The sequence below is a fragment of the Mytilus galloprovincialis genome, chromosome 4, assembly GCF_965363235.1.
Source record: "Mytilus galloprovincialis chromosome 4, xbMytGall1.hap1.1, whole genome shotgun sequence".
Taxonomy (NCBI): Eukaryota; Metazoa; Mollusca; class Bivalvia; order Mytilida; family Mytilidae; genus Mytilus; species Mytilus galloprovincialis.
In genome coordinates, this window is record NC_134841.1 from 79,343,638 (window position 1) to 79,371,564 (window position 27,927).

At 31.1% G+C, this 27,927-nt stretch overlaps 1 protein-coding gene across 1 annotated transcript; it reads right to left on the reverse strand.

Annotated features, from left to right (window-relative positions):
* Positions 1–19: 19 nt before the first annotated feature.
* LOC143073061 (dual specificity mitogen-activated protein kinase kinase 5-like) lies at positions 20–27,916 on the reverse strand. The gene is made up of 20 exons (XM_076248304.1): positions 27,759–27,916; positions 26,144–26,192; positions 25,526–25,593; positions 24,477–24,546; positions 22,826–22,866; positions 21,298–21,365; positions 18,950–19,366; positions 16,755–16,794; positions 16,303–16,371; positions 15,439–15,520; positions 14,991–15,101; positions 13,901–13,974; positions 12,030–12,080; positions 9,453–9,524; positions 7,922–7,951; positions 6,935–6,952; positions 6,570–6,602; positions 5,766–5,827; positions 2,365–2,410; positions 20–1,547 (listed from the first exon to the last, which is right to left on the reverse strand). Exons 1-20 carry the CDS (start codon positions 27,858–27,860, stop codon positions 1,452–1,454), a joined length of 1,599 nt encoding a protein of 532 aa, XP_076104419.1. The 5' UTR covers positions 27,861–27,916; the 3' UTR covers positions 20–1,451.
* Positions 27,917–27,927: the final 11 nt, after the last annotated feature.

A 27,927-nucleotide genomic window follows, 5' to 3' on the forward strand; every position in this document is an offset into this window, starting at 1 on the left:
TGTTCTGCATATATATATATTTATTTTTTTTATTTCATAAGTAGGATTAAGTCTCACTCATTTAAACGTACACATAAACAATAATGTATAAATGCACTACAAATCCAGGCATATAATTGCAGTATCTATCTATCACATATTCAACATACCATTATATCAACAACACTATCAAAAGTAAGATTCAGTCATTCTTACAAAAAAACATACATTCATATAAAAAATCCTGTAAAACCAGGTCCAGTCTGCACCAAATAAAACACATAAGTAATCATCAGCAAAGTTCATGTACATGTATGTTATTAAAAAAACAATCATACAACATCTTATATTTATATATCGTAATATACAAAATGTTCTTATTTTCATAAATCTGTCCAAAGATTTATTTAAAGAATTGTGTAAAATTGACCCCTAAAATCACCATAAAGCTGGTTCAAAAAATAATTTATGACATATTCTTGTTGTCAATACATACTAAATACTTTTAGGTCAGGCTATATGCAATATATCGTGTTCAATTAAATACAAAATCTGCATCTTTTATAAGGTAATACTGTGGATTGATGTATTTTTGTGGGTACAATTTTCATGGAATGAGGAAAAATTGTATCTTCGTTGACATTTGATTTATTGGTTTTGCCAAAGTCTGCACAAAAGCCTATAGAAATTGTACTATGATAAAAACGTTGAAAATGGTGGTTCATCTTTACCCACAAAATCAATGAAATTTGGTACCCATGATTAATAAAGAATCTGCAGTAATAAATGTACACCATGGCATAATCAACACAAAAATAACATTCCACAGGAAACAATACCCTTCTTGTACTATTTTTCCATGTTCAGTGAAATTATAAATAATAGGAATCTTGAAATCGGGATCAAAACCCTAATTTAGAAAATATTTTTGAAAGTTTACTATATGATGAACACGTGTACATGATGTACTAAATTTCAAGTTGAAGTGACCACAACTTCAAAGTAAACTGCCCCTGAAACCAGAATCTTTCACCTGGTACAAGACTGAGAGATATTGAGACAAAGAGTTATAGTTGATAACTACTATGTCATTTGGTCTCTGGTGAAAATTTGTCTCATTGGCAATCAAACCCCATCTTGTTATCTTTATAAAAAGAATAACACCAACACACGAAAACGTGACCCTTACTTTTGTAGCCAATACAGATAAATAGATCATCATTGGTGTCTGCATATACTGGTCTATTTTTTCAGGGAAAATATTGCAACAATTGACCATTCACTTTTTTTTTTTATCTTGACTTACTCAAGGCACTTGGCAAAATATAAATCGTGGATCAACACAGGTGATCCAACAAATAACAGAGGAAAATTATGTCAACATGACTTTAGGTTTCCTTGACTGGTTTACATAATGCTTCTATCACAGCTTTTGGGCTTTTGTATAGTTTATAAACAATACATATAATATGCTATGATATAGATTGTCTTTGGACAAGATTGGCTTGTATCCAGGCAGCTGTTACAGCTAGGTTTCCATCATTGTGTCTTTGTATAAAACTGTGAAGCTGGAAAAAAGAGTTCTTTCATATAAATATGGCATGTGTAGCTTTAATTGCATTCACATAAAGAATAGTTAATAAAATTTTACAAGACTCAATAAGTGATGTGTTACATTGCATTTCCTTTCTTACTACACATTCAGAAACATTAAAAATCCTAACATGAGAACCTGAAATTCCTTTACTCTGAATTTTCATTATATTTTTCATATATCTATTTTGTGCACCAACACAACATAAAACCAAATCAAAGATATTTACTCTCCTCCAGTGTTCAGTTGTTTAATGATTTGTTTCAAAATAAGACATATTATGTTTTTGTAAAACTCATTAAACTTTTGAAGTCAGCGTTTGGTTAATTTTCAATATAAATGAAACAATGAATATTGAGTTATTTGAGTAAGGATACATCAATTACTTTAAAAGTTTTTGGAATGTTTATTTAAAATTGTAAAGAAATTTTATTATAAAATGACATCCCAAAAAATCCTTTTATATGTATCATTTTCAAATTTTGGTTGATATCAATCTTAGCGTTTATGCTTTTTCAAATTTGGAATGAAAATGAGCATAGCACAAACAATATGTGTGTGTTCTTAGTGGTACAACTGATATAATCACCATATAAATTTGTGGGACATCTTCAAATACAAATACAATTACTTAGATTTCCTCTTATATAAAATATACAATAACTATAAATTACGATTTTAATATAAACTTACTCATATCATGTACATTAATGAGGTTTAAGTTTGAATAGAAACAGATAATATAATTTTCCCAATATTGATGACTAAAATCCAATATGGTCAATACTTACAGACAATTCTTCCATTTTTAATCTGTGACTTGGAATTGGCTGCATACTGTTTGAAAAATAAAACAAAAAATTACTCATTTGGAACTAGAGTAGTTCATTGATTGGGACCAACATTTTTGATAGTTTTTTGTCCTGCCTAATCAAATCACCCCTACCATCACAATTTTTATTATTTCAGTGGCAGATCCAGAAGGGGTTCCGGGGGTTTGAACCCCCCTTTTTTAGCCGATCAATGCATTTGAATAGGGACATATGTTGGAACCCCCTTTTTAAAATGAGCTGAATCCACCCCTGGATTTCATAGATTTTCTTCATTTAGGGTACCAGCATCAGTATATATTGAATACTGTTATATAAATCAACGATATATGCAAGACGTAATGTCTAATCGCTTCCAGTGACAGTATCTTCATCCCTACAAAATTTATATTGATTCTTTCATCATATATCCCATGGTTTTTGTTGTGTTGTGTTTAAGGAGGCTCGCAGGTACAAAAATTTCAGCAAAAAATTAAACATTTGTTTTTTCATTACAAATTTTTATTATAATACTATTAGTTATTGCTTTATGATATGGTACATAAATTAACAAAAAAAAACTATTCGGTTTGGCCCCAGATAACTTTTTTGAAATGTTTATATCATTGAAAAAGCTCCACATTATCTCCCTTTGGTGCAAAAAATACCATTTTTTGGCATTAAAATTGAAATATATTTTTTAACTCATCGTTGACCTATATTTTTTTACAGTTATTTCCTAACAAGCTTTCAAAAACTAAATAATTGTAAAACTTAAGCGATTTCTGTAATTTAGTTCTTTTTTTATTTGGATATTACCTCTATTTTTCCTATTAGTTCAACAGAAAACCAGATGCTCTGCAGGGCGCAGCTTTATACGACCGTAGAGGTTGAACCCTGAACGGTTGGGGCAAGTATGGACACAACATTCAAGCTGGATTCAGCTCTAAATTTGGATTGTGATTAAATAGTGGACACAGCATAGGTTTCGGACACAGAATGAATGTGGTCTAATGAACTTAAAATATTTTTTTTGCCTTTGAGCAATTCACTATGCTGTTGAATATTAATCCTCTCAAAAAAATGTTTGAAGAAATTTTCTTTTTAATTATGAAATCTGAAATGAGAAAAATTTACCCCCCCCCTTTTTTTTCACATCCCCCTTTCCCTTTTTCCAAAACTAATCTCAATTCAAATTTCTAAAGGAGTTGCAACAATAACTACTCATTTAAATACATCATAAAATATTAAAATGTAACAAAAGGTGCTTGTTATCACTGAATGGTAAAGATTGTTTTAATTTATCAGTTGGTAGTAAAAGTGAATATACATTGTATATTGTATAAAACAATGATTTAAGAAGTTGATTCAACTACTATTCTGGACAAAGAAAGATAACTCCAATCAATTGAAAATTCCTATATTTCTTGCTATTGCGCAATACTGTGCAATTGAAAATTTCTTGCTATTGCACAATACTTAATGTAATAATTTTGGATCCTGATTTGAACCAACTTGAAAACTGGGCCCATAATCAAAAATCTAAGTACATGTTTAGATTCAGCATATCAAAAAAGCCCAAGAATTCAATTTTTGTTAAAATCAAACTTAGTTTAATTTTGGACCCTTTGGACTTTAATGTAGACCAATTTGAAAACGGGACTAAACATTAAGAATCTACATACACAGTTAGATTTGGCATATCAAAGAACCCCAATTATTCAATTTTTGATGAAATCAAACAAAGTTTAATTTTGGACCCCGATTTGGACCAACTTGAAAACTGGGCCAATAATCAAAAATCTAAGTACATTTTTGATTCAGCATATCAAAGAACCCCAAGGATTCAATTTTTGTTAAAATCAAACTAAGTTTAATTTTGGACCCTTTGGACCTTAATGTAGACCAATTTGAAAACGGGACCAAAAATTAAGAATCTACATACACAGTTAGATTCGGCATATCAAAGAACCCCAATTGTTCAATTTTTGATGAAATCAAACAAAGTTTAATTTTGGACCCTTTGGGCCCCTTATTCCTAAACTGTTGGGACCAAAACTCAAAAAATCAAACCCAACCTTCCTTAAGTGGTCATAAACCTTGTGTTTAGATTTCTATTTACTTATACTAAAGTTATGGTGCGAAAACCAAGAATAATGCTTACTTGGGCCCCTTTTTGGCCCCTAATTCCTAAACTGTTCAGACCTCAACTCCCAAAATCAATCCCAACTTTCCTTTTGTGGTCATAAAGCTTGTGTTTAAGTTTCATTGATTTCTATATACTTATACTAAAGTTATTGTGCGAAAACCAAGAATAATGCTTATTTGGGCCCTTTTTTGGCCTCTAATTCCTAAACTATTGGAACCAAAACTCCCAAAATCAATCCCAACCTTCCTTTTGTGGTCATAAACCTTGTGTCAAAATTTCATAAATTTTTATTTACTTAAACTAAAGTTATAGTGCGAAAACCAAGAACATGCTTATTTTGGCCCTTTTTGGCCCCTAATTCCTAAAATGTTGGGACCAAAACTCCCAAAATCAATCCCAACCTTCCTTTTGTGATCATAAACCTTGTGTTAAAATTTCATAGATTTCTATTCACTTTTACTAAAGTTAGAGTGCGAAAACTAAAAGTATTCGGACGACGACGACGACGCCAACATCATACCAATATACGACCAAAATTTTTTTAATTTTTGCGGTCGTATAAAAAGGACATTAACAAAAATGTATGCTTCTTTCGGAGGCAGATTGTGAGTTTAAATGAACGGTGACTCCAATTTTCATTTCATTTTTTTATTAAGTATATGATAAAGTTCATTTATAGAAAAATATACCGAAATCCTATATTTCAAAAAAAAAAATGATTTACACCCTCGAGCCCCTTAAGTTCACTTTTTGACATATGTGATAATCATGAAAATGGAAATGTTTGGAACACTGCAATGAACCAGTAACCTTAATAATAAACAAATAACTTAAATACTGTACATTCAGAAATTATTGCAAGGTTTTTATTATTGCGAAAAATGCGACAGAGTTGTAAATGCAAAAATTTAAACTTGCATTTTGAAATATTTTATAAAAATTAAACAGGATTTTTCTTCAAAATCGTAAAAATTAAAATCGCATGTAAGTCTAAAATGACAAAATCGCAATAATAAATGCATGCAATAATTTCTGAATTTACAGTATATTTAGTTGGACAAATCTGAATTGTTAGTCACCATTAATGTGTTTTGGAATATCCAAGAATTAAATGACTGATCATAATAAGTTAGGACTGGTCAACTCAGGTTTCTATTTTTAAAAAAGGTTGCTAATATTTTCAAATGGCCTCCAACAATAAAATAAGAATACAAATATCATGTTTAAAACTTACCATCTTGATACAAAATCAATGAAATCAGGTGAATATTCATTTTCAGGAAGTCTTGGAGTTGGCTGAAAAAAATATCATCGTCTTAAAAAATCACAAAGTTATGTTAGACTAAACATTGCTTAGTTTGTGTTAAGCAATTATATAAAAATAATCACAGCCTTTTTAAAGCATCATGAGCATTTAGTATTCCTGAAAGTCAAAGTATTGTAGAAATAATTTTGAGATTGATATAAAGAAGTAGCATATCAACATTTTGTCCATCTGACCAAGCAATGATGTTTCACAACACAAAGTTTTACAAAGAAATCACCATCCATTCAAAAATAACAATTTTATTGCAGGCTTTTATGTTGCTTCCTGCAGAAGAACTGTAATTTCATGTGAAAGATCTTTAAAAGAATTCTATGCTATTTCATTGATAATGACTAAAATCATTGTTTTAATTTGTCTTAGGTGGTGATAAGTATTGAGTTTAATACCATTTGGTTGAGGCTAGTAAAGTTAGAGAGTGGAAACATCAAATTCAGCATGTTTGGTATTTAGAAAGGAACATATAACTCAATAACGGTAAAAGTAAAACCACCAAAATTTGTATGTGATCGATGTAAAATGGTATTAAGCATTGTAAATAAGATTCATAACATTTGGTTGAGGCAAACTTAACATAGAAAACAGAAACAAAAATTTCAGAAAGGTATTAAGGTATGTACAAACGGACAAGGGTAAACCTGAATGCATTCTTGGTCCAAAAAAGGGGCATAATTAGGACAAATAAAAAGTAGGAAATGTACATTTTGTACTTACTTCACTAGTTATTCTGTTTAGTAATGCCATAGGCTGAAAATAAGAAGATTTATCACAAAATATTATTGCTTTTTACTGAAAAATATTGAAAGAACTATGCATGATAAGAAGTCAGATGAAAACACAACTGTTCATTCATATTTAATGCAGAGTATTGTAAAGGCAGTCTTGTGAAATTAATCGTAGAAATTTTTAAATAAAACAATCACAAACTGATATTCAAGCTTAACACTTCATTGTCTTTAAATTAGAATAACATATATTAAATGCATATTGCACACATCTTTATTCTTTAAAGCTAAATTAAAAGAAACTACCCATTCAACTGTTACTTTCAAAAGTGAAAGAAAAAGAAAAATACTTACTGAATTGTAGACAGCCATCTGAAACAGAATTTAAGGTTTTATAAATGAATTAAAATATAAATTTAGAGAAATAATTTACAACCTATTAAATTATACAGACAGCTCTTTATATTCACATTTAGAAACTAAAGTTAATCTTATTATCAAAATGACAAGTATTCAACATCAAGTGTCCCCTTCAAATTCCCTGTCTCATACTTAAGCAGGCCCTAGCTTAACTGCCTCTTTATAATCATCCCACTTTCTGAAATTACAGTGAAATGGGTTTATTATTTAGTCTCCCACTAATTTTACACAAAGAGAATGTTGAAAATGAAGATTCAAATTGAAAATCTTTTTTTCCAAACAATCAAATCTATATTTCAACAAATAAATGTCTGATCTTTTTTTTAGACTGATTAAAATGAGCAATGCTGCTTGTTTTTGGATCCTTGTTATTCTAGTATTATAGATATTTATAGATTATCGGTGATCATCTCAACGAGATTGCTTTTCTCGCTTGAGCCGGGACGGCGAAACCGAGAAAGGCAATCGAGTTGAGATGAACAATGATAATCTTTTTATCACTATTTTACCTATGACAACATTGTCAATTTCATATCAATTTCGTGTCAATTTCATGTCAATTTCGATAGCAACGCCACGTGCATGCTTAGTTTCTAGCGATAATTTTCCATCTCAAGCGAGTAGAATGATATGAAAATTATCACAAAAAAAGATCAAAGGAAAAAAGCACAAAATAGCGATAATATTTAATCTATCTAATAAATGTTGTTAAATCCAAGTTTGAATGCTCATTCAATCACTGTAGAAGTTTTCAATTATGATTCTGGGAGTCAGCAAAACAACATGATGTTGGATGAACATGGATAGATAGCTTCTGATTATATTCAGGATCAGTAGTATGTATTTTAGTTTAATTCTCTCTCTGACTCTTTAATTATGATTTATTATCTTAGATACTATCTAAATATACTCAACCCTTACATTGTCATATGGAAATCTTCCTTGAACAAGCTGCAAAAAGATATAAATTCTAAATAAAATAACAACTCAATACTAAAATTTCTGTAAAAATTGGGAAGTATTAAAAGCAAAATATGTCATTAAGAGTAAATAATTACACATTTCTATAATTAAATATATACAGGATTTTCTCGCTGTGTTGAAGACCCATTGAAATTCTTCTGCTGTTTTTTTACTATTTGGTCTGGTTGGCGTCTCTTTGACATATTCCCCATTTCCAGTCTCAATTTTAGTTATGCCCATGTTAGATGACAATATTTTGAGTGGTTGAGAGACCAATTTTTCACCATTACTGATTCTTTATAATGGTCTGTCATTTAATATTTAAGGAAAAAATAATATACCAAAGCTACTTTTTACTCAGGGCTTTCCATTGAAATTGAAGTAAAAGGCTCAATTAAAATTATAGGCGGCTGTAACATGCGTTCGGCGAAGCCGGACGCCCACCAAGCTGTAAGCTTTGTGCCTTACGGCAGGGGGTCTGGGGGCCGCTCAAGGCCCCAGAAGCTCTGGCATAAATAGAGCAAAATCCTGCATTCTCGCAATCTCCTGGCACCTAATTTCATCTTTCAAATGACCATTATTTATGTACACATGATGTATGAAATTAAAGAAAGAAAAAAAAAAACTCCAAGAAATTTCATTTTTTTTTAAGTTAGTTTTTTTATTTTCATTACCTTATGCTTAAAATTCATTTACTTTTAAAGGAGTTTTATTTAAATAATCATCCGGTTTGGTAGAAATCTTGATTGATTTATTTTGCATAACTACGTGCATTTGTAAACAAATGACCCCCCTTTTCTCTCTAAAGACTGTTACGCGTATTTAAATCATAAATATTTCTCAAGCGTTGACAGAAAATTGATATATCCTCTGATTTTCTTTTTTTTTTTTGTAAACTGTTCAATAAGTAGGATACATAAATCATTAGAAAATGTTATTTATTTGAGGTCGAGTCGACAATATTCTACTTTCGTTTTTGACCTTGATTTTCTGAACACCACGTGGGCTTTGAAAAATGAACTTCAAAAGATACTGTTTTCCAGATTCTGAACAATATGATCTACTACACTTTCTTTAATTTGACTAATAATATTCCATAACATAAGATTGTCATTCTATCTGATTGTCTTCACGTTTCAAAAGCCAAAAAAAAGCCAACGCGTTAATGACCATCGGAACGTCTCTATTGTTATCGTTCAATGACCACCGGAACGTCTCTCTTGTTATCTTTGAAAAGAAACGATGCATTCTGACTTTAAAAAGACAACCAATCAGTGACCTGAATTCATGTGAACTATATTTAGCCCAAGGTAAACTCCTTGTTTATCGTGACCGCGACTCGGCTGCCTGTAAACATTTGAAAAAGATATTTTTTTCTTTTTGAATTTATATTTTTGTCAGTGAAGTAGCCGGCACTTGAAGCCACCGTAAGCGGCGGATTTCCGCCGGCTACCGGCTTCAATGGAAAGCCCTGTTTACTAGGACATACCTCAAACAAAGTTATACCAAAGCTCCATACTTCTGCAGGATGGCTATATACCTCTCCTCTTATTCTCTCTGGCTAAAAGTACATTGATATTAAACCATACAGATAAAGGTGAAGGTACAATTTAGAGCCAAATTTGCCCTTAAATTAAAGGCTTTTTAAACTATCTCTAATTAGTACAATCAAATGTCAAATTTATAAACATTCATAAAACTTTGCAGTTTTGGTTTACAATATGCATTTTTCATAGGTACCTAATACAGTCAATTAATAAGAGGAAAATTCAGTGGAAGGCAAAACATTTTGTAAACTGTAACTACTTGATACATTGTAATAAAATTATGCACAACTCAAAAAAGGTTTATATACAATTGCATCTCAAATTAATCTATTCACTGGCAAATTATATTTTGAGCAATGCATTAGCTCTTTTTTGATTATCGAATATTTTCTAGAATTAGTCTTTTTTTTTTTTCTTCTTTTTAATGTCACTTTAATGATGGCACAGTCACAAGTCCAAAAATGCACTTTCTTCTTAATTGTCAACTCTAACAATTGCCATCAGTATGCAAGATATAAATGTGTTTAAGTCTTCAAGGGAAGACAAGTCCTGCTGTTTCTAAATAACATAAAACAGAAATAGTGATGTTTCAATATGGGAAACTGTGTTTTTAGAAATTAAATTATCTAAAATTAACATCAAAGGTAACCAGATGCTCTGCAGGGTGCAGCTTTATACGACTGCAGTGGTCGAACCCTGAACGAATGGGGCAAGTATGGACACAACATTCAAGCTGGATTCAGCTCTGAATTTGGATTGTGATTAAATAGTTGACACAGCATAGGTTTCTGACACAGAATGAATGTGGTCTAATAAACTTAGACATTTTTTTTTTGCTTTTGAGCAATTCACTTTGCTGTTGAATATTAATCCTCTCAAAAAAAAAAAACGTTTGAAGAAATTTTCTTTTTATTTCTGAAATCTGAAAAATTGAACACCCCCAAATCTAAATAATCATGGCTAAAAATAAACAAAAAAGCTTCATCAGCAACATTTAATATTGGCAAATTTCCAATGACCATTAAACTAAAGTTATTGGCAAATTTCCAAAATACATACTTTAAAAGCAGTTTAGGTTAGATAAACAAAAAAGCTTCACCAGCAACATTTCATATTGGCAAATTTCCAATGAAGTTCATTAAACTAAAGTTATTGGCAAATTTCCAATGGAATTTATTAAAATAAAGCTTTTGGCAAATTTCCAATATACATAATTTAAAAGCAGTTTATGTGAGATAGTCAAATCAGTTTCAATTACCAACCTTACACTGCTTTTAAATTATGTTTAGAACAAGTAATTGTCCATTAACCTGGAAACCCTTTTCCCCCCTATTTTGCACCTTATTCCGTAACGGTTTGAGCCATAACTCCCAAACGCAATTCTTACCATCCCTTTGTGGTATTCCAATATCCAAAACCTAAATACATGGTTAGATTCAGCATATCAAAGAACCCCAAGAATTTAATTTTTGATGAAATTAAATAAAGTTTTATTTTGGACCCTTTAGACCTCACTGTGGACCAATTTGATAGCCAAGCCCAAATATCATAAATCTAAATACATGGTGAGATTCAGCATATCGAAGAACCCCATATATTCAATTTTTGTTGAAATCAAACATAGTTCAATTTTGAACCCCAATTTTTACCAACTTGAAAACTGGGCCCATAATAAAAAAAAATAAGTACATGTTTAGATTCAGCATATCAAAGAACCCCAAAAATTCAATTTTTGTTAAAATCAAACTAAGTTTAATTTTGGACCCTTTGGACCTTAATGTAGACCAATTTAAAAACGGGACCAAAAATTAAGAATCTAAATACACGGTTGATTCGGCATATCAAAGAACCCCCATAGTTCAATTTTTGATGAAATCAAACAAAGTTTAATTTTGGACCCTTTTGGCCCCTTATTTCTAAACTGTTGGGACCAAAACTCCTATTAAAAATCAATACCAACCTTCCTTTTGTGGTCATAAACCTTGTGTTTAAATTTCATAGATTTCTATTTACTTATACTACAGTTATTGTGTGAAAAAAAAAAAAAAAATGCTTATTTGGGCCCTTTTTTAGCCCCTAATTCCTAAACTGCTGGTACCAAAACTCCCAAAATCAATCCAAAATTTCCTTTTGTGGTCATAAACCTTGTGTTATAATTTCATAGATTTCTATTTACTTATACTACAGTTATTGTGCAAAAACCAAGAAAAATGCTTATTGGACCCCTTTTTGGCTCCTACTTCCTTAACTGTTGGGACCAAAACTTCCAAAATCAATCCCAACCTTCCTTTTATTGTCATAAACCTTGTGTTTAAATTTCATAGATTTCTATTAGCTTATACTAAAGTTAAAGTGCGAAAACCAAATATCTTCGGACGACGACGACACCAACGTCATACCAATATAAAATAGATACATTGTATTTCATGATTTTTCAAACCAGTTTCATTTTTAAATGTTAAATAGTATTCAATACATGTTTGATTTTTAGTGTGAGATATCTTATCAAATAAACTTACAGCCATATATGCATTGGTTCCTATATAGGTTTTAGCTATTGATTTTACAAGCTGAAATTACAAAATATATCAATGAATATTATATTTCTTTTAAATATTACTTTATAATGTAACTGGACAATAAAGTTTTTATCAAATAGATACTAGATGTATTTGTTCAGACAAAAATTAAAAAAAAAATGATTGTTTGATGGCCGCCTGTGGTTCAGCTTAAAATATTACATGCATATTCAACTCAATAACATGTAAATGCAGTATGAATATACCCTGACTTGTACTAGACTGACAAGCTGAGATGCATTATTTTAAGTTTTGTTTCACAAGGTACCAGTTTGCAGGAAGACATTTAAGCCTATACAGATACAGTTTTTTGTTTCAAAACTAACAAGTCTTTGCAATATCTCTTAGATGTTAGCCAAATACCAATTCAAAAGTCTGTGATCTTAATTGTTTGAAAAGATTAAGTTTAAAGGTTATGTTGTACAAGAATACATGGAGGTCCACAAATAAGCATTTAACTTTTTAATGACAGTTAATCAGAAGAAAACTAATTATATATCAGTTTCATCAAACTATCTTCTGAGAAAATGTAATTATATTCATGATTTAACAAGAAAGGGTTTTAGAATATGTTTTACAGTAACTTGACTGTTAGTGTTGCTCTCCACCAAAAGCAACTCATTCAAAATTTTGACCAAATTGCAATTTGTTTTATTAAACCAAATTGTTCAACTGGTCAGAATATTGAACAAATTGTTCAGCCAAAATGTGAAAGTGCAAGGTGATAAAATAAAACATACTTACAATCCTATAAGACTTTAACTCCACTTTAATGATATTGTGACAAAATTATTCTATTAGTTTATATAGGTATATTATAGTCATTTCCATGCTGAAGGAACTCTTATTATTTTGAATTGCTATAACAATTTCCAAACTAAGCTTTCGTATAGTTTTTCTTTTTTAAAGTATTCTATATTCATAAGAATCAGATATCATTTTAAATAAAACATCATATATTCAGTAAAATATGTGTGAAATAACCATATGCTATTGATAAGTTTCCATGGGGAGACAATATTATTCTTTTGAAGAAAGACTCTTTGAAAGAAAAATTATTATCTCCCCATGGACACTTCCTACAAACATATTGCAATTTTACACATATTTTACTGAATACGAAATGTTTTAATTCACATAATGTCTGATTCTAATGAATATAGAATACCTTTAGAAAGAAAAACTATATAAAAGCTTAGTTTGGACATTTTTATAGCAATTCAAAATAATAACAGTTCCTTCAGCATGGAAATGGTTATAATATACCTATACAAACTGATAGACTAATTTTGTCACAATATCATTAAAATGAAGTTAAAGTCATGAGAATAAAGATAAAAAATAAAAGTCTTATAGGATTGTAAGTATGTTTTATTTAATCACCTTGCACTTTCATGACTTGGCTGTGGTTTTCTACAGCAGTAAGTTCAAATTTCTGACCAGTTGAACAATTTGATTTTATAAAACAAATTGCAATTTGGTCAGAATTTTGAATAAGTTGCAATTGGTGGAGAGCAACACTAACAGTCAAGTCACTGTAAAAAAAGCTAAAAAAATTATGTGAATACTATCGTTCTACTTTTATCATTAGACATCATGCAGGCCCCATCTTCACTATCACATTTTCATGTTCAGGGAACAGCAGAATCTGACTCAAAACCTTTAATTTGCCAAAAATTAAACAGTCCCGTTATAATAAACATGCGTTTTTTATCTATTGAATTGTAATTAAATACATTCTTTATTTGGTCTCATCATGTGTTGTTTTGTTGTTCTCTCATATCATATTTCAATTTGTTTAGAATTATTACCTGCACACTGACACCAAAATCACAAAGTTTGACCTGACCCTGGGTATTGACTAGAACATTTGAAGGTTTTATATCTGTAAAACAAACACACCCATTTAATCATTTATCATATATCAAACAGAAGATTTTATAGAACTGTGAAGAATTAATAGTTCATTTTAACATATTAAATTAGTATTGATTGGAATAATTTACACAATTTTGATAGAAATTTTCAAAACAATAATATATTTATTGACTCCTGTTATGTGGCCAATAGGTACCTATTAAACTAAATCCATTCAATAATTGAGTTAAAATCAGGCAGATTTACTGTGTTCCAAAATATGTGCCTGCTTTGTGTTTTAGTTAGATGTATTTATATTTGTATCCATCTGATGAGTTAAGCCTTTTTCAACTGATCTTTATAGTTAGTTCTTATATTGTTCTGTTACAACACTGTCCAAAATTTGGGGGATAGTTTAACCCGGCAACATCCAGTATCATATGTATGAGCCTGTCCCAAGTCAGGAGCCTGTAATTCAGTATACTAGTGGTTGTTGTTTGTTGCTGTGTTGCATAGTAATTTTTCGTTCATTTTTTGTGTACATTAATTAAGCAGTTAGTTTTCTCGTTTGAATTGTTTTACATTTGTCATTTCCTATCCTTTTATAGCTGACTATGCAGAACAGGGTTTGCTCATTGTGAAGGCTATACAGTGACCTATAGTTGTTTATTTCTGTGTCATTTATCTCTTAGGGAGAGTTGTCTCATCGACAATCATACCACATCTTCTTTTTTATATTCAAGTCAGGAATTTAATAAGTAGTTGACATTATGCCTCTAAGAACTTGTTAGAGTTTGTATTAGATAATTTACATATCTATTGAATTCCTCTGTAACTTTTGAATAAGGATGATTAAGAGCTTGTCATTGAACATCAATGTTCAACTATCCATAAGTACCAACTTGTTACCAGTAGATGTTTATATTTGATGACCTTGTAATGCAAGGTTTGCTGTCCAATAAATCATTCAACCCATACCTCTTATAAATCGGACAGGGAGATATACAATAAGCAACAACTATTCTCTATCATTACATTAGTTACCTCTGTGTAGAATTTTTAAAGCCCACATGTAACATAAACCTTCTACCATAGATACAGCCATTCTCCCTAATATATGCTCAGGAATCAGACCATACTTATCTAAAGATCCACCTGAAAAAATAAAACATATTGTAAAAGTTCCCTAATATATGCACAGGAATCAATTCATTTTTCTATATAAATCCATAATATGACATATAAAAGAATTCTGTACCAAAACTACAAGATGTCACATCAAAATATGTTATTCAAATTCCCAAATAGCACTATATTGGTAATACAAAGAATAGCTATCTGATTTTGAAATTAAAAGTAAAAAGAAATATATCTGTGCAGTCCAGGGAATTTTTCATTGCCAGTTAGGCAATGTCAGACCATAAAATCAAAGACTAATGCCTGTATATAAAAAAATAAATTGTGAATGTTATAGTTCTTCTAATATACATACCATCCATAAATTCTGTACAAATAGAAATTCTGTTTTCAACAAAGAAAGCTTTATAAAAGCCAATTATCACAGGGGAATTACACTGAAACAGAAAGAAATGGATATAATTATATATGAAATCAGGATGAATAAACCAGTTATGTTTGTTTTTATTCCCTCTCAAACTTGAACCTTTTTCAGTCAGATATTTTGGACATCATAGACATTGTGTAAACAAACAAAAACAGTTTGATAAGGGTTTTACTCAGTGATGAAGGTTGTACAGTGATCTATAAATGCTTACATCCAAGTCATTCAAATTATGGTGGATATAAATAGTTTTCTTATTGGCAATCAGTACCACATCTCCTTGTTTCATAAAAAGTGTTTGCAAGTAATTTGTAAAATTTTGAAGGACAAACCAGTGGCGTATCCAGAAATTTTCATAAGTGGGGGCCCACTGACTGCCTAAGAGAGGGCCCGTTCCTGTCATGCTTTAGTGATTCCCTATATAACCAACCAAATTTTTCTCAGAAAAAAGGGGGGCCCCCTGAAAAACCCTCTAAATCTGCCACTGCAAACAACTTCATCAAATTAAAGTCTAAAATAAATTAATATTTAGACTTATTCTCCAAAGTGACTGATTTGACATCATTTTCACAGGATAAGTTTTCTGGAGAAGATTGATAGTTATCTTCGTTACATATTGTAAAAATATTGTGAAGCTCTGGTCAATATCTGTAAAGTTCATATCCATATGTACTAAACTTCTTAGTAGCATATTGCTTTATCTTACATGTCTTCAGTAAAAAAAAATACTTCAATCATGGTTTGTTTACTCTGATCTTACATGGTTTGTTTACTCTGATCTTACTAACTACTTACTTTATTTAAAATATCTAATTCAGACAATATACTACTTTGTTCTTCTGTTGATACATCAAGCAGCATTACCTAGAAACATAGATATGAAAAAAATGTAAAGAAAATCTTAAAAACAATACTATCCACTTCAAAACAAGAACAGATGTTGGGAAGGAATGCTTCTATACAAATATATCATTTACATATATGACTTATGTAAAATAGGAACATGTAATATTTGTGAATGTCTTTCTCTTACACATGTTTTTCATTTTGAATCCATACTTAAAAGTCAGAAATTTCCTTTCCTTTGAGTAAAGTTCATATTAATTTCAGGCAGTTCATCACACACATATAAAAGATATTATTTCATCAAATTACACTAATAAATATCACATTTAAATCTAAAAAAAAAATCCCACTGAATTTACTAATTATGACTCAACAACAATAAAAAATATACTATATTTTACCTTTACAGCCATTATTGCTTGAGTAGGTTTGTGTAATGCTCTGAAATGAAGAAGCATACCTATGATAAAAAGCCAGAACTAAAGACGTGATTTTGAGCAATAAACTTTAAATGATAATGGCACAAAACAATTTCCTCTCATGAATTACAAATTTAGTTTCTATTTTGATTTCATTACCATTTCATGATAACCTGATCAAGTGTTTATTATAAAATTTTCCTTTCATATAAGTCTACAAAATTGAGCATGACTTATCTCCCTTTTAAAATAGATACTACATTTCTGCATTTTTACCTGTATTTCACCTGTAAAAAATGGTAATAATGATGTATAAGACTTTATTTTATTATAGTATTTTTTCTTGATTTCGTCAATGTTTGTCTGGAATATAATCAAAATGGACATCTTGTCTATCCAAATTTAAAATAACAAAACTGGATTTCTTTGGTATAAAGCGAAGATATTGGAAATTTTCTCTTTTGTTTTGTTAAACCATGTTTACATTTGTGATTTTGGTGCCTTTTATAGCTGACTATGTGGTATGGGCTTTGCTTATTGTTGAAGGCTGAACAGTGACCTATAGCTGTTAATCTCTGTGTGATTTGGTCTCTTATGCAGAGTTGTCTCATTGACATCATACCACATCTTTGTTTTTATATCAACCCTGTCATATTCTTTACTGTGCCTGTCCCAAGTCAGGAGCCTGTAGTTTAGTGGTTATTGATGGTTAATGTCTCTACTCATATTTGATATTTTGTAAAATGTTTTGTTATGTATAATTTGACATTTAGTTTTTTAGTTTGAATTGTTTCACACTTTTCATGTCAGGCCTTTCTAGACGACTTTACAGTATCGAGTTGTCATTGTTGAAGGCCTGAAGGTTGCCTATGATTGCTTACATCCACTTCACACTGTTTTGAACTCTGGTCATATATTTGTCACTGGGCGTAAACAAAAATTAACGCCCCGTTTTTACCTGGCAAACGGAAGAGGCATACATTAAAAATAAAAATGCGAGAACGTAAATAACCTTTAACAAAATCAATGTAAAACAAGAATGTGTCCCCATTACACGGATGCCCCACTCGCACTATCATTTTCTATGTTCAGTGGACCGTGAATTATTTATTATTATTTAAAATTAGAAAGATCATATCATAAGGAGCATGTGTACTAAGTTTCAAGTTGATTGGACTTCAACTTAATCAAAAACTACCTTGACCAAAAACTTTAACCTGAAGGGACGCACAGACGAACGGACGCACAGACGAACGGAGCCACAGACCAGAAAACATAATGCCCTCTACTATCGTAGGTGGGGCATTAAAATGGGGAAAAGAGTAATACAAAAATGCGGAAACGTAGTGCCAAATTGCGGAAACGTAAAACGCCGGTTATTTGACACCCAGGTGATTTCATGTTAATTGCTATGATCTGATTGTTCTAGTATATAATTTTGCTTTGTGTGGTATATTCATATTCTTAGATGTGATCAATTTTCAAAAGAATGAAGACAGTCATAAATATATATATACTGAATTTGGTGTTTCAAGCTCAAATTTTGTACCAAGAGTACCGTTTAAAGTTTTATGACTATAGTGTCCAGAAAGGGAATTTGTAAAAAATTCAAATCAAAGTACTGATCTAATCTATATCATCATCTTAAAACTGGCACAAGTATCTGCATGTTTTCAGTGAAAGGGACAGGTGGCATTATGCAGAACAGTTTCTTCAACGGCCCAAAATTAGCACTGTTTTCATTGCATATAATCATCATTTATCATTCCAAAACAAGAATGTGTCCTCAGTACACGAATGCCCCACTCGCACTATCATTTTCCATGTTCAGTGGACCGTGAAATTGGGGTAAAAACTCTAATTTGGCATTAAAATTAGAAAGATCATATCATAGGGGACATGTGTACTAAGGTTGAAGTCGATTGGACTTAAACTTCATCAAAAACTACCTTGACCAAAAACTTTAACCTGAAGCGGGACAGACGGACGGACGAACGAACGGTACGACGGACGCACAGACCAGAAAACATAATGCCCCTCTACTATCGTAGGTGGGGCATAAAAGTAATGGTTTGAATTAAAAAGTCAATCTACTAAGTATTTCGATTGACTTAACAAGAGCTGTAAGAAAATAAACAGATTATACAGGCAGTAATGAGTGATAAATATCAATTTACCTGTAGACACAGCCTACATTGCCTTTACCAATTAAATTTAAAATTTGTAGATCTTCTTCTGAAATGACTTGTGTAGCTAACAGCTGTCTCAGATCACTTGATGTCCTGATCAGCTTATGTTCCATTCCTGTTGGATTAGTAGGTTGAGGTCGGACTTCTGCAGGATGTAAGCCTTGTCCCATACCAGCAGGATACAAGGCTTGTCCTGAAGGATTATGGCCCATTTCAGTTGGATGTAAGTTCTGTCTGATATTAAAAGGCTGGTGTCCAACCTCTGTAGGCTGAGAAAACTGTCCAGTTGGTTGAACTGTATCATAATGTGTGACTGAAGCCGGATGTAAAGGCTGACCAGGAGGACGACCTGTATCACTGTCGCCACAGTCCATTGATTGACAATTCTTTTTAGGATTGTTATTTCTGAAAATATTAAAACACTTGATAATTATTGGAAGTCCTTACACTGACATTATATGTCATTTCAAATTTGGCGTATGGTAGATATATAGATTCCACCACTGCATCAAGTCTGTTACAATATTTCTCCATGACAGTTAAATTTTGATATTTTTAAATAATTTAAAGCTTAACGCCTGCAGAGAAATATCATAATAAATGAGAAATAGTTGTGGAATCTGTTTCTTTAATGATTTCTATCCTTCCTTTTCAAAGATTTGCAGAAGTTGTGTTCTTTATATGTGACGTCATCAGACATGTCAGTCTTTTTTATGACTTCACAATAGACCTTTTCAACAAATCTCGACACGGACTAATGACACCTACAGTTTACAGGTAAAATGGAGGGGTCGTCTCATAGACAAAAACGTCTGATTATCATTACGATATATAAATTCGGTTTGGCGGTTATATACAGCTACAGAAGATATAAAAAATATAAAACGTAAATAAAAATATTTCTCTATCATACAATATTCTTATTACATGTATTTACACGACATTTTACGTTGAATTGATTAAAAAATTACTGCAATCATTCCGCATCCTGATCAGCTTTCTCTTCAACTTTATGATTATGCCGCATGCCAATAAGAATAAATGTGTATCTGTAAAAGTTTTTCTGAAAATTTCTGAAACAATATTAATACTGGACTGTCTGACTTCACACTTGTTAACACAGTCGAGACTTTTTTAAACGATCTAATCCTTACCCGATGTACATTTTCAATTTTGGGAGGGGTTGAAACATATTGATTTCAAAGGTCGAATGAAAAGATCAAGATACCTTGTTAAAGTTGGTGTATTTTCTTCTTGAATGAGGGGAGATGTATCAACATTTAAGCAGTACATACGTGCGTATAGAATTTATAATTCAACATACTAGTAACTATAGAACGTTGCCTATTTTATCGTAGAGCCATTCCCCTGTTCTCGAAAATGACCTCTGAGTTTCTTGCAAGAAGCGGGAATTGCTTAGTAATAGAGTTAAATGGGGTCTGTGTTGATCAAGTATCGTTGGTTTTATATGTTACACTGTCATTGCTATATTTTATTTTGTTGTCAATGGGTCAGAAATTATTTTGCTGTTTCTTTTTTCCTTGACAAATCTTTGCCGCTTTTATAATCTTTTAATTTTTTTTTTACTAATGATTCTTTTTAAATTTCGTCTATGACCATGCATAAGGGATTTTTTTTTTTTTTTTTTATCTAATTAGATTAGTAAAATCCCGTCGCCTGTTTTGTTCGCCTGAACCAAGTCCTGAAAATGTTGATACTGTGTACGGCCTCACACAGTGGAAATTATGCTTCGCCTTCAAATTTGATTCCTTTTTTTAGTTCATCAGAGATTGTTGGTTTTTTTTTGGTTTTTTTTATCTGTTGTTTTCTTATGTTTTTTTTTTCACCGTACAGAAAATGAGTTGATCGTTGTTTTTTTTCTTCTTAATTTAAAAATGACATTTTACTCTGTTGGAAGGCTATCATTGTCACTCAAATAAATTTCAAGAATTAAATCTCTTAGTGATGTATAGTATTATTTTCAATTTATATTTTTGAGACGACCCCTCACATCTTACCTGTCGTAGTCGTGCTCAACTGTAGGTGTAGACAATTGTTGAAAAGGTCTAATAGGAATTTCAAAAGAAATAAAGAAATTCGACATCATCATTAAATTTACTAATAGACCAATCGTTTGCAGAGAACAGATTTCACTAGTGAGAACAATTTTATTCACAATCGGTTGAGAAATGTGAAAATTGTGAACAAATTAGAAAAAATATCCTTGATGAGATTATTATTAGTTCTTTAAATTCAAAATTTGTTTCCTCTTAAGAACAAGTGCATAACTGGACTATGGGAGATACAGAATATGGAAGACCTTCTATAATACTTACTTCTGAATGTCTGAAATCATTAGTACAGGTTTTGATGATTTGGATATTGACTGTTTATCTGTTTTAATCTGCAAGAAAAAAATTCAATAATTCATTTTTCAAGTAAATCAGTTAACATTTTTTCACTCTTTCCTTTATGATATTAGATTTCTTTTCAGTGTTTTATTTTCCTAAAACAATATTTCCCTTGATGAGTGGAAACCCTATTGCTCAGTATTTCTGACTATTTAAAAAGACAAATAACTTTATTTTGACATCTTTTAATTTTTGCTTTTTGAAACGATCATTGTGTGCCTACAATACCTCTTGTATCAGTACTATATGCCGATCGCAGTGAAAAGTATCTACTGTCAACGTATATTTGTTCCGCCTAACAGAAGTTCCATTGGAAACTTTGTTATAAACAATGTCATAATACCTATTCCTGTTGGAACAAATATTCTATACCATTTATTCTGTTAGGAACTTATATTGTAATATTTATTCCTGTGGAAATAATATTCCAGAATATTTCTTCCTTTTGGAACTTATATTATGAAGGAACTTCTATTCTGTGACACTACAACAGTGCACACATGTTTTATTTTGAATCATTCCTTCATCTAGAGAATCAAGGAGGATTTGATTTTAATTTTTGGTGTTTTAACACCACTTTTAAGCACCCCATTTAGACTATTTCCTAGCGGCCATTTCTTATTGGTGGAGGAAGCCTGAGTGCCCACAGAAAACCACAACCTTCGATAGGAAAACTGACAATCCTAGTCAATTTAGATTGGAGTCGAGTGCACCGGCACGAGCGAGGTTCGAACTCACAACCTCAGTGTTGACTGGCTAGTGATTACAGTAGTAACTACATAGAACACTCAGCCACCAAGGCCCTACAAGAAGGAAAGTATTACACTATTAAGTATAGATACCAGGTGGATGATAAACATCCACACAGACTCCAGTTTTACATTATTGTACTGTCAATCAAATGTAAATCCTGCTTTGATATGTCCTTTATAAACAGACACAAAATGTATAGAAGGCATTTGAAAATAAGTGAATTAACAAGATAAAAACCTTTTTCTAAATTCCTTTTTATTTAAAAATAAATTAAATATCATTTATGAAAATGATTTTAGTGCACTTTGCTTGCACACCGTCTTTTTAACTACAATGTACCAGTATAGCAAATCCCTAAATACGGTAAAGATTTTAATAGCAAATCCCTAAATACGGTAAAGATTTTAATAGCAAATCCCTAAATACTGTAAAGATTTCAATCTATCAGTGGGCCTCTGTTGCTAAGTGGTCTTAGTAGTCAAACTTCATCATCACTTGCCTGTCAACTCCTGTGGCAGGTGTGATATACTCCAATCTTAATTGACTAAGATTGTATGTTTTCCAAATGTAGGTTAGTGGTTTTCATAGTGCACTCTTGCTTCCTCCACAAATACAAAACTGACTGCTAAAAAATAGTGAAATATAGCTGAAAGTGGTGTAAAAACACCAATCAATCAATCTATAAGCTTTCAAAACTTACCTTTAAACCAAACTTGTTTCTGTTTTGTGGTGTTTTTCCAACTGAAATATAAATAAATCAAGCATAACTTTACTTTTAAAGTTTAATGTCGCTGATCCAAAGATAATGGTTATTATCCAGAAATCATCCGTCTTAGGACGACGCTGACGACGACAACGTACCAATTTTAATTTTTGCGGTTGTAAAAAAAAAAAGAATGTGTCCAAAGAACATAGATTCCCCACTCGCACTATCATTTTCCATGTTTAGTGGACCGTGAAATTGGGGTAAAAAATCTAATTTGGAATAAACATTAGAAAGATCATATCATAGGGAACATGTGTATTAAATTTCCAGTTCATTGGACATCAACTTCATAAAAAAACTACCTTGACCAAAACTTTAACCTGAATTAGGACAGACAGAAGAATGGACGAACAAACAGATGCACAGACCAGAAAACATAATGCCCCTCTACTATCGTAGGTGGGGCATAATAATTTGTACTTAGTTTTGGATAGTCAGAACCTTCATAAAATTTTTTTTTCTATTAATGTAAATAGATCAGTGATCAAAAAGACTGTTAAAAAGACAGTTTTCTTTTTGATGAAACCCAGAAATTTTTTAACAAATATTGTACGTTTTTAACTTGGGAGCCTGATACCATAGCAACTAGAAACAGCTCACTTATCTCTTAAATGCTACTGTCAAAAAAGGCTTTCATTCTTAGAATATACCTGAGAGATTATTTTTTTAACTTACTTTTAGGGTATTTGATCAGGGGAAGTAATACTAATCTTGTGAATTATTTTTCTAACATTTGATCAGGACTGAGGAGAGGTAATTATGCTCTTTTGGATCATTTTTCTAAACTAATCCTCTTCATATATATAAGATCAGGGGAGATAATTATTCACTAGGGTATTATCAGGGGAGGTAATCATCCTCTTGTGAATAATTCTTTAACTAATCTCCTGGGTACATGATCAGAGGAGGTAATAATCCTCTTGTGAATCATTTTCTAACTCAACTCTAAGTGTATGATCAGGGGATGTAATATCTCTATCCTGAGTTATATTTCCAACTTACATCTCAGGTATGATAAGGGGAGGTAACTATCCTCTTGTGAATTATTTTTCTGACTGACATCTTGTGTATGATCAGGGGAGGTAATGAATCATTTTTGTAACTTACCTCTAGGGTATATAATCAGGAGAGGTAATAATTCTCTTATGAACCATTTTTGTAACTTACCTCTAGGGTATATAATCAGGAGAGGTAATAATTCTCTTATGAATCATTTTTGTAACTTACCTCTAGGGTATATTATCAGGATGGGTAATAATTCTCTTATGAATCATTTTTGTAACTTACCTGTGGGGTATATAATCAGGAAAGGTAATAATTCTCTTATGAATCATTTTTGTAACTTACCTCTAGGGTATATAATCAGGGGAGGTAATTATCCTCTTATGAATCATTTTTGTAACTTACCCCTAGGGTATATAATCAGGGGAGGTAATAATTCTCTTATGAATCATTTTTTAACTTACCTCTAGGGTATATAATCAGGAGAGGTAATAATCTCCTCATGAATCATTTTCTAACTTACCCCTAGGGTATATGATAAGGGGAGGTTATTATCCATAAGTGGATTCTTTTTCTAACTTACCTCTAGGGTATATAATCAGGGGAGGTAATAATCCTCTTGCATAGTCTTCATCACTTAACAAGTTAAAATACTGAAATGCAAGAAAATGTAATTATACAAAAGATAATATCCTTTAAAATTTAAAGCTAGTTATAGTGTTAAGCTTTGCTCATTGTTGAAAGTGTGTAGGTCTAGGTTTTGCAAATTGTTGAAGGTGTGTTGGTGTAGGTTTTGCTTGTTGTTTGAAATTTGAAAGAGTGTGGAAGGAAATATCATAATGTATTTATATAGGAGTAAATAAGCCATATATTAATAAGGGACACACTAAATCAAGGTTAAAAGGTTATAAAATAGGTGGTTGAACTTTTTTTTAGCAAAATAGATCTGTTAATGTAGGCTTATAGAACATTAGAGGAGATAGAAATAAATTCTGTTTCTCTAAAAAAGAAGTATGTAAGATCCTTCTTACAGACCAAACATTTCAAAATGATTCTTAACAAATACAATTTCCTGTCTTTAATCCCCTCTCCCCTAAAATATAATGCATCCTAACTAAAAACCACTGACAATATAGGTGACAGTTACAAATCTATGACCTCTTTAGAAGCTAAAAAAATTAATGGATGGACAGGAAGAGATCGTTTATCATCCTAATTGCACATCATTGTAAGCCCTAAGTATAATATCAGTTAAGTCACTGAACTATTTAACTCCATAGAGATTATGAAAACATCCGGGTGAGTATGTTTACTATCTACATTTTCTTAATATCAGAGCTGTTTAAATTATATTGTCATTTTTGTGCCTTACATGTAACATATAAGTTTAGTTTAAAATAAAACTTTCAAAAACAATCTTAGGTATACATTTGCCTATTCAATAAAAAGCACTGAATAATCATGTTTAAAAAAAAATATTCCAAGCTAAGAAATAACTGAAGTTTAAGATCAACATAATTTGACTCTTTGATTTGATTTCATCTTTGTCTCTTAGATATGATTTCATCTTTGTATAAGCAGTGAGTTCTTCTAAATAATTATTAAGCAATTTAGAATATCCGATGTACCTACGGTTTGGAACATAGACTTCATCTCTTCATCACTTCTTACTGTAATTCTGTCACCATCTTCATCTTCATCTGAAAAAAAATAATATATTTTAATGCTTAATTCAGTTGCTCTCCCTGTTTATACAATGGAATTACACAACTTTCACATGCTTTTTCTGTTCACTAGTACCTATTTAGGTGAACTAGAAAGCATTGTTAAAACAATGCAGTTAATGTACACCTTAAAGTCCACCTTATTATTACCTAATTTTACTAACAATTAGAAAAAAATATGTTGAAATGAAGACACAACACAATACATATAATTTCTGAGTTTAACACAGTTTTACATTAAAATTGAAAATATTGTTGTAATGTTATAAAATTCTTTTATTTCTCATAACTAATACCCAATTAATATATTGTTCGTCAATAACTGGACACTGAAAATTTAAGGGAATCACAGTTGTATTATATTGCTCCCTGATTTAAACATGTACACTTTGATCTCTGATAGAGAGCATTCTCATTAACAATCTTACCACTTCTTCTTAATTTTGTAATAATTTCAAAATCATAGATGCTAATATCAATCATAACATAGGCAGAAAAAAATAAACACACTTAAATATTTACATACATTCAAATGCTGTTATTGTGGCTTGAGGCAGCACTCTTGATATCACTTCCTGTCAAATATAATAAGATAATGTTGTACATATTATATATCATTGTTTTTTGTATATAAATATAATATCCCCTATAGAACCTAACAAAAAGTTAAAACAAAAAAGCCAAATATTGCATACATTTAAAAAATGTTTAAAAATGTATGCAATATCTTATTTTTTTTATTAAAAAATCAAAATCAAAAATCAGATTAACATTTAAAAAATGTTTAAAAATGTATGCAATATCTTATTTTTTTTATTAAAAAATCAAAATCAAAAATCAGATTAAAACTGTAATTACTTTAAATTTGTATACATGTACATATATATTAGACATTAGGAAAGAGTTCCCTTCTTTTTTGCTTTTTAACTTGATGTCTTGAGTTCAGATATAACCCCCTTGTCAATAGTTGTTCATGACAGAGACATATTTACCCCCCCCCCCCCCCCCCACTTTTTTTTAGGGAAAAGTTTGGTTGATTTAGTAGGGAAAAACTGAAGTACAATGTATGACTGGAGTGGGCCCCTTTATTGGCAATCAGTCCCCCTTCCCCCTTTTTAAAAGTGTCTTGATCGGTGTCACTGCATGACAGGTTTGATTACCAACTTCCAGCAGAGTTTAAGCTGGGACACATTAAGAAATAAAATATATTTTTAAGACCTCAGAAACTCAGAATTTATTAGGTGTAATATTTGGAAAGGGAGGTCATGTCAGTTTCTCTGCAATTATATGTATTACTGGTTAAAATATTTCTGAGTTGTTGTCATCATCAAACTATTGACATATATCAAACTATTTATTGTTGGATGTCATTAACCCTTTACTCCATGGATATTATTTTTTAACATACTTGATTCACATAGGATTTTTTCAATAAAAAAAAATCATCAGGTTTAAAATATTAAAATGCATTGCTAAAACGAATATTTCATTAATGAAATTCCAGTCAGATATTCTCATGAATAACCTGTTTATATTAGATACAACTTTTAATAAGTCTGATTCTCATTTGTCTTAGGCAAGACGTTTTAACTGAGGCACTTCACAGGCATCAAAAGGCGTCATTGTGGAGTAAAGGGGGTGGCGTCAAAAAGCGTCATTATGGAGGAAAGGGTTATAGTTATCCTTTACTATAGATAATTTAGCTGATCTGTAACAATAACATCTTCATGCCTTATATATCATGTACTGTAGTACGCCGCTAGATTAAAACTGACAAGGAAAGGTAACACACGGCCAGTGAAAACTCTTTTTTGAGAGCCCAGGTGGTCGTGTGGTCTAGCGGGACGGCTACAGTGCAGGCGATTCGGTGTCACGATATCACAGTAGCATGGGTTCGAATCCCGGCGAGGGAAGAACCAAAAATTTGCGAAAGCAATTTTACAGATCTAACATTGTTGGGTTGATGTTTAGACGAGTTGTATATATATATATATATTCTCAAAATTCAAAGTGTTATTTGTTAAGTCAGTTTGATATTTTACAAAGAAAAGCATTGTAAACAATGGTATAACTATAATAGTGGTACAGTTTGAGAGCCTAATTTATCATCATGTTGTTTTTTGTAAGATTGATTTTCTCACTAATGCCTGATTAAATGTGATCTGATCAGGTTGCACCATCCAATCCATATCTTGTTCTTGTTCTGTACGAATTCGAACAGTAAATGTTGGCTGCAAAGCCATTTTCTCTGTTTACTTCCCAATTTTTTCACTTTTAAAGGGAGATAATCAACAAGTTGAAACGTTGTAA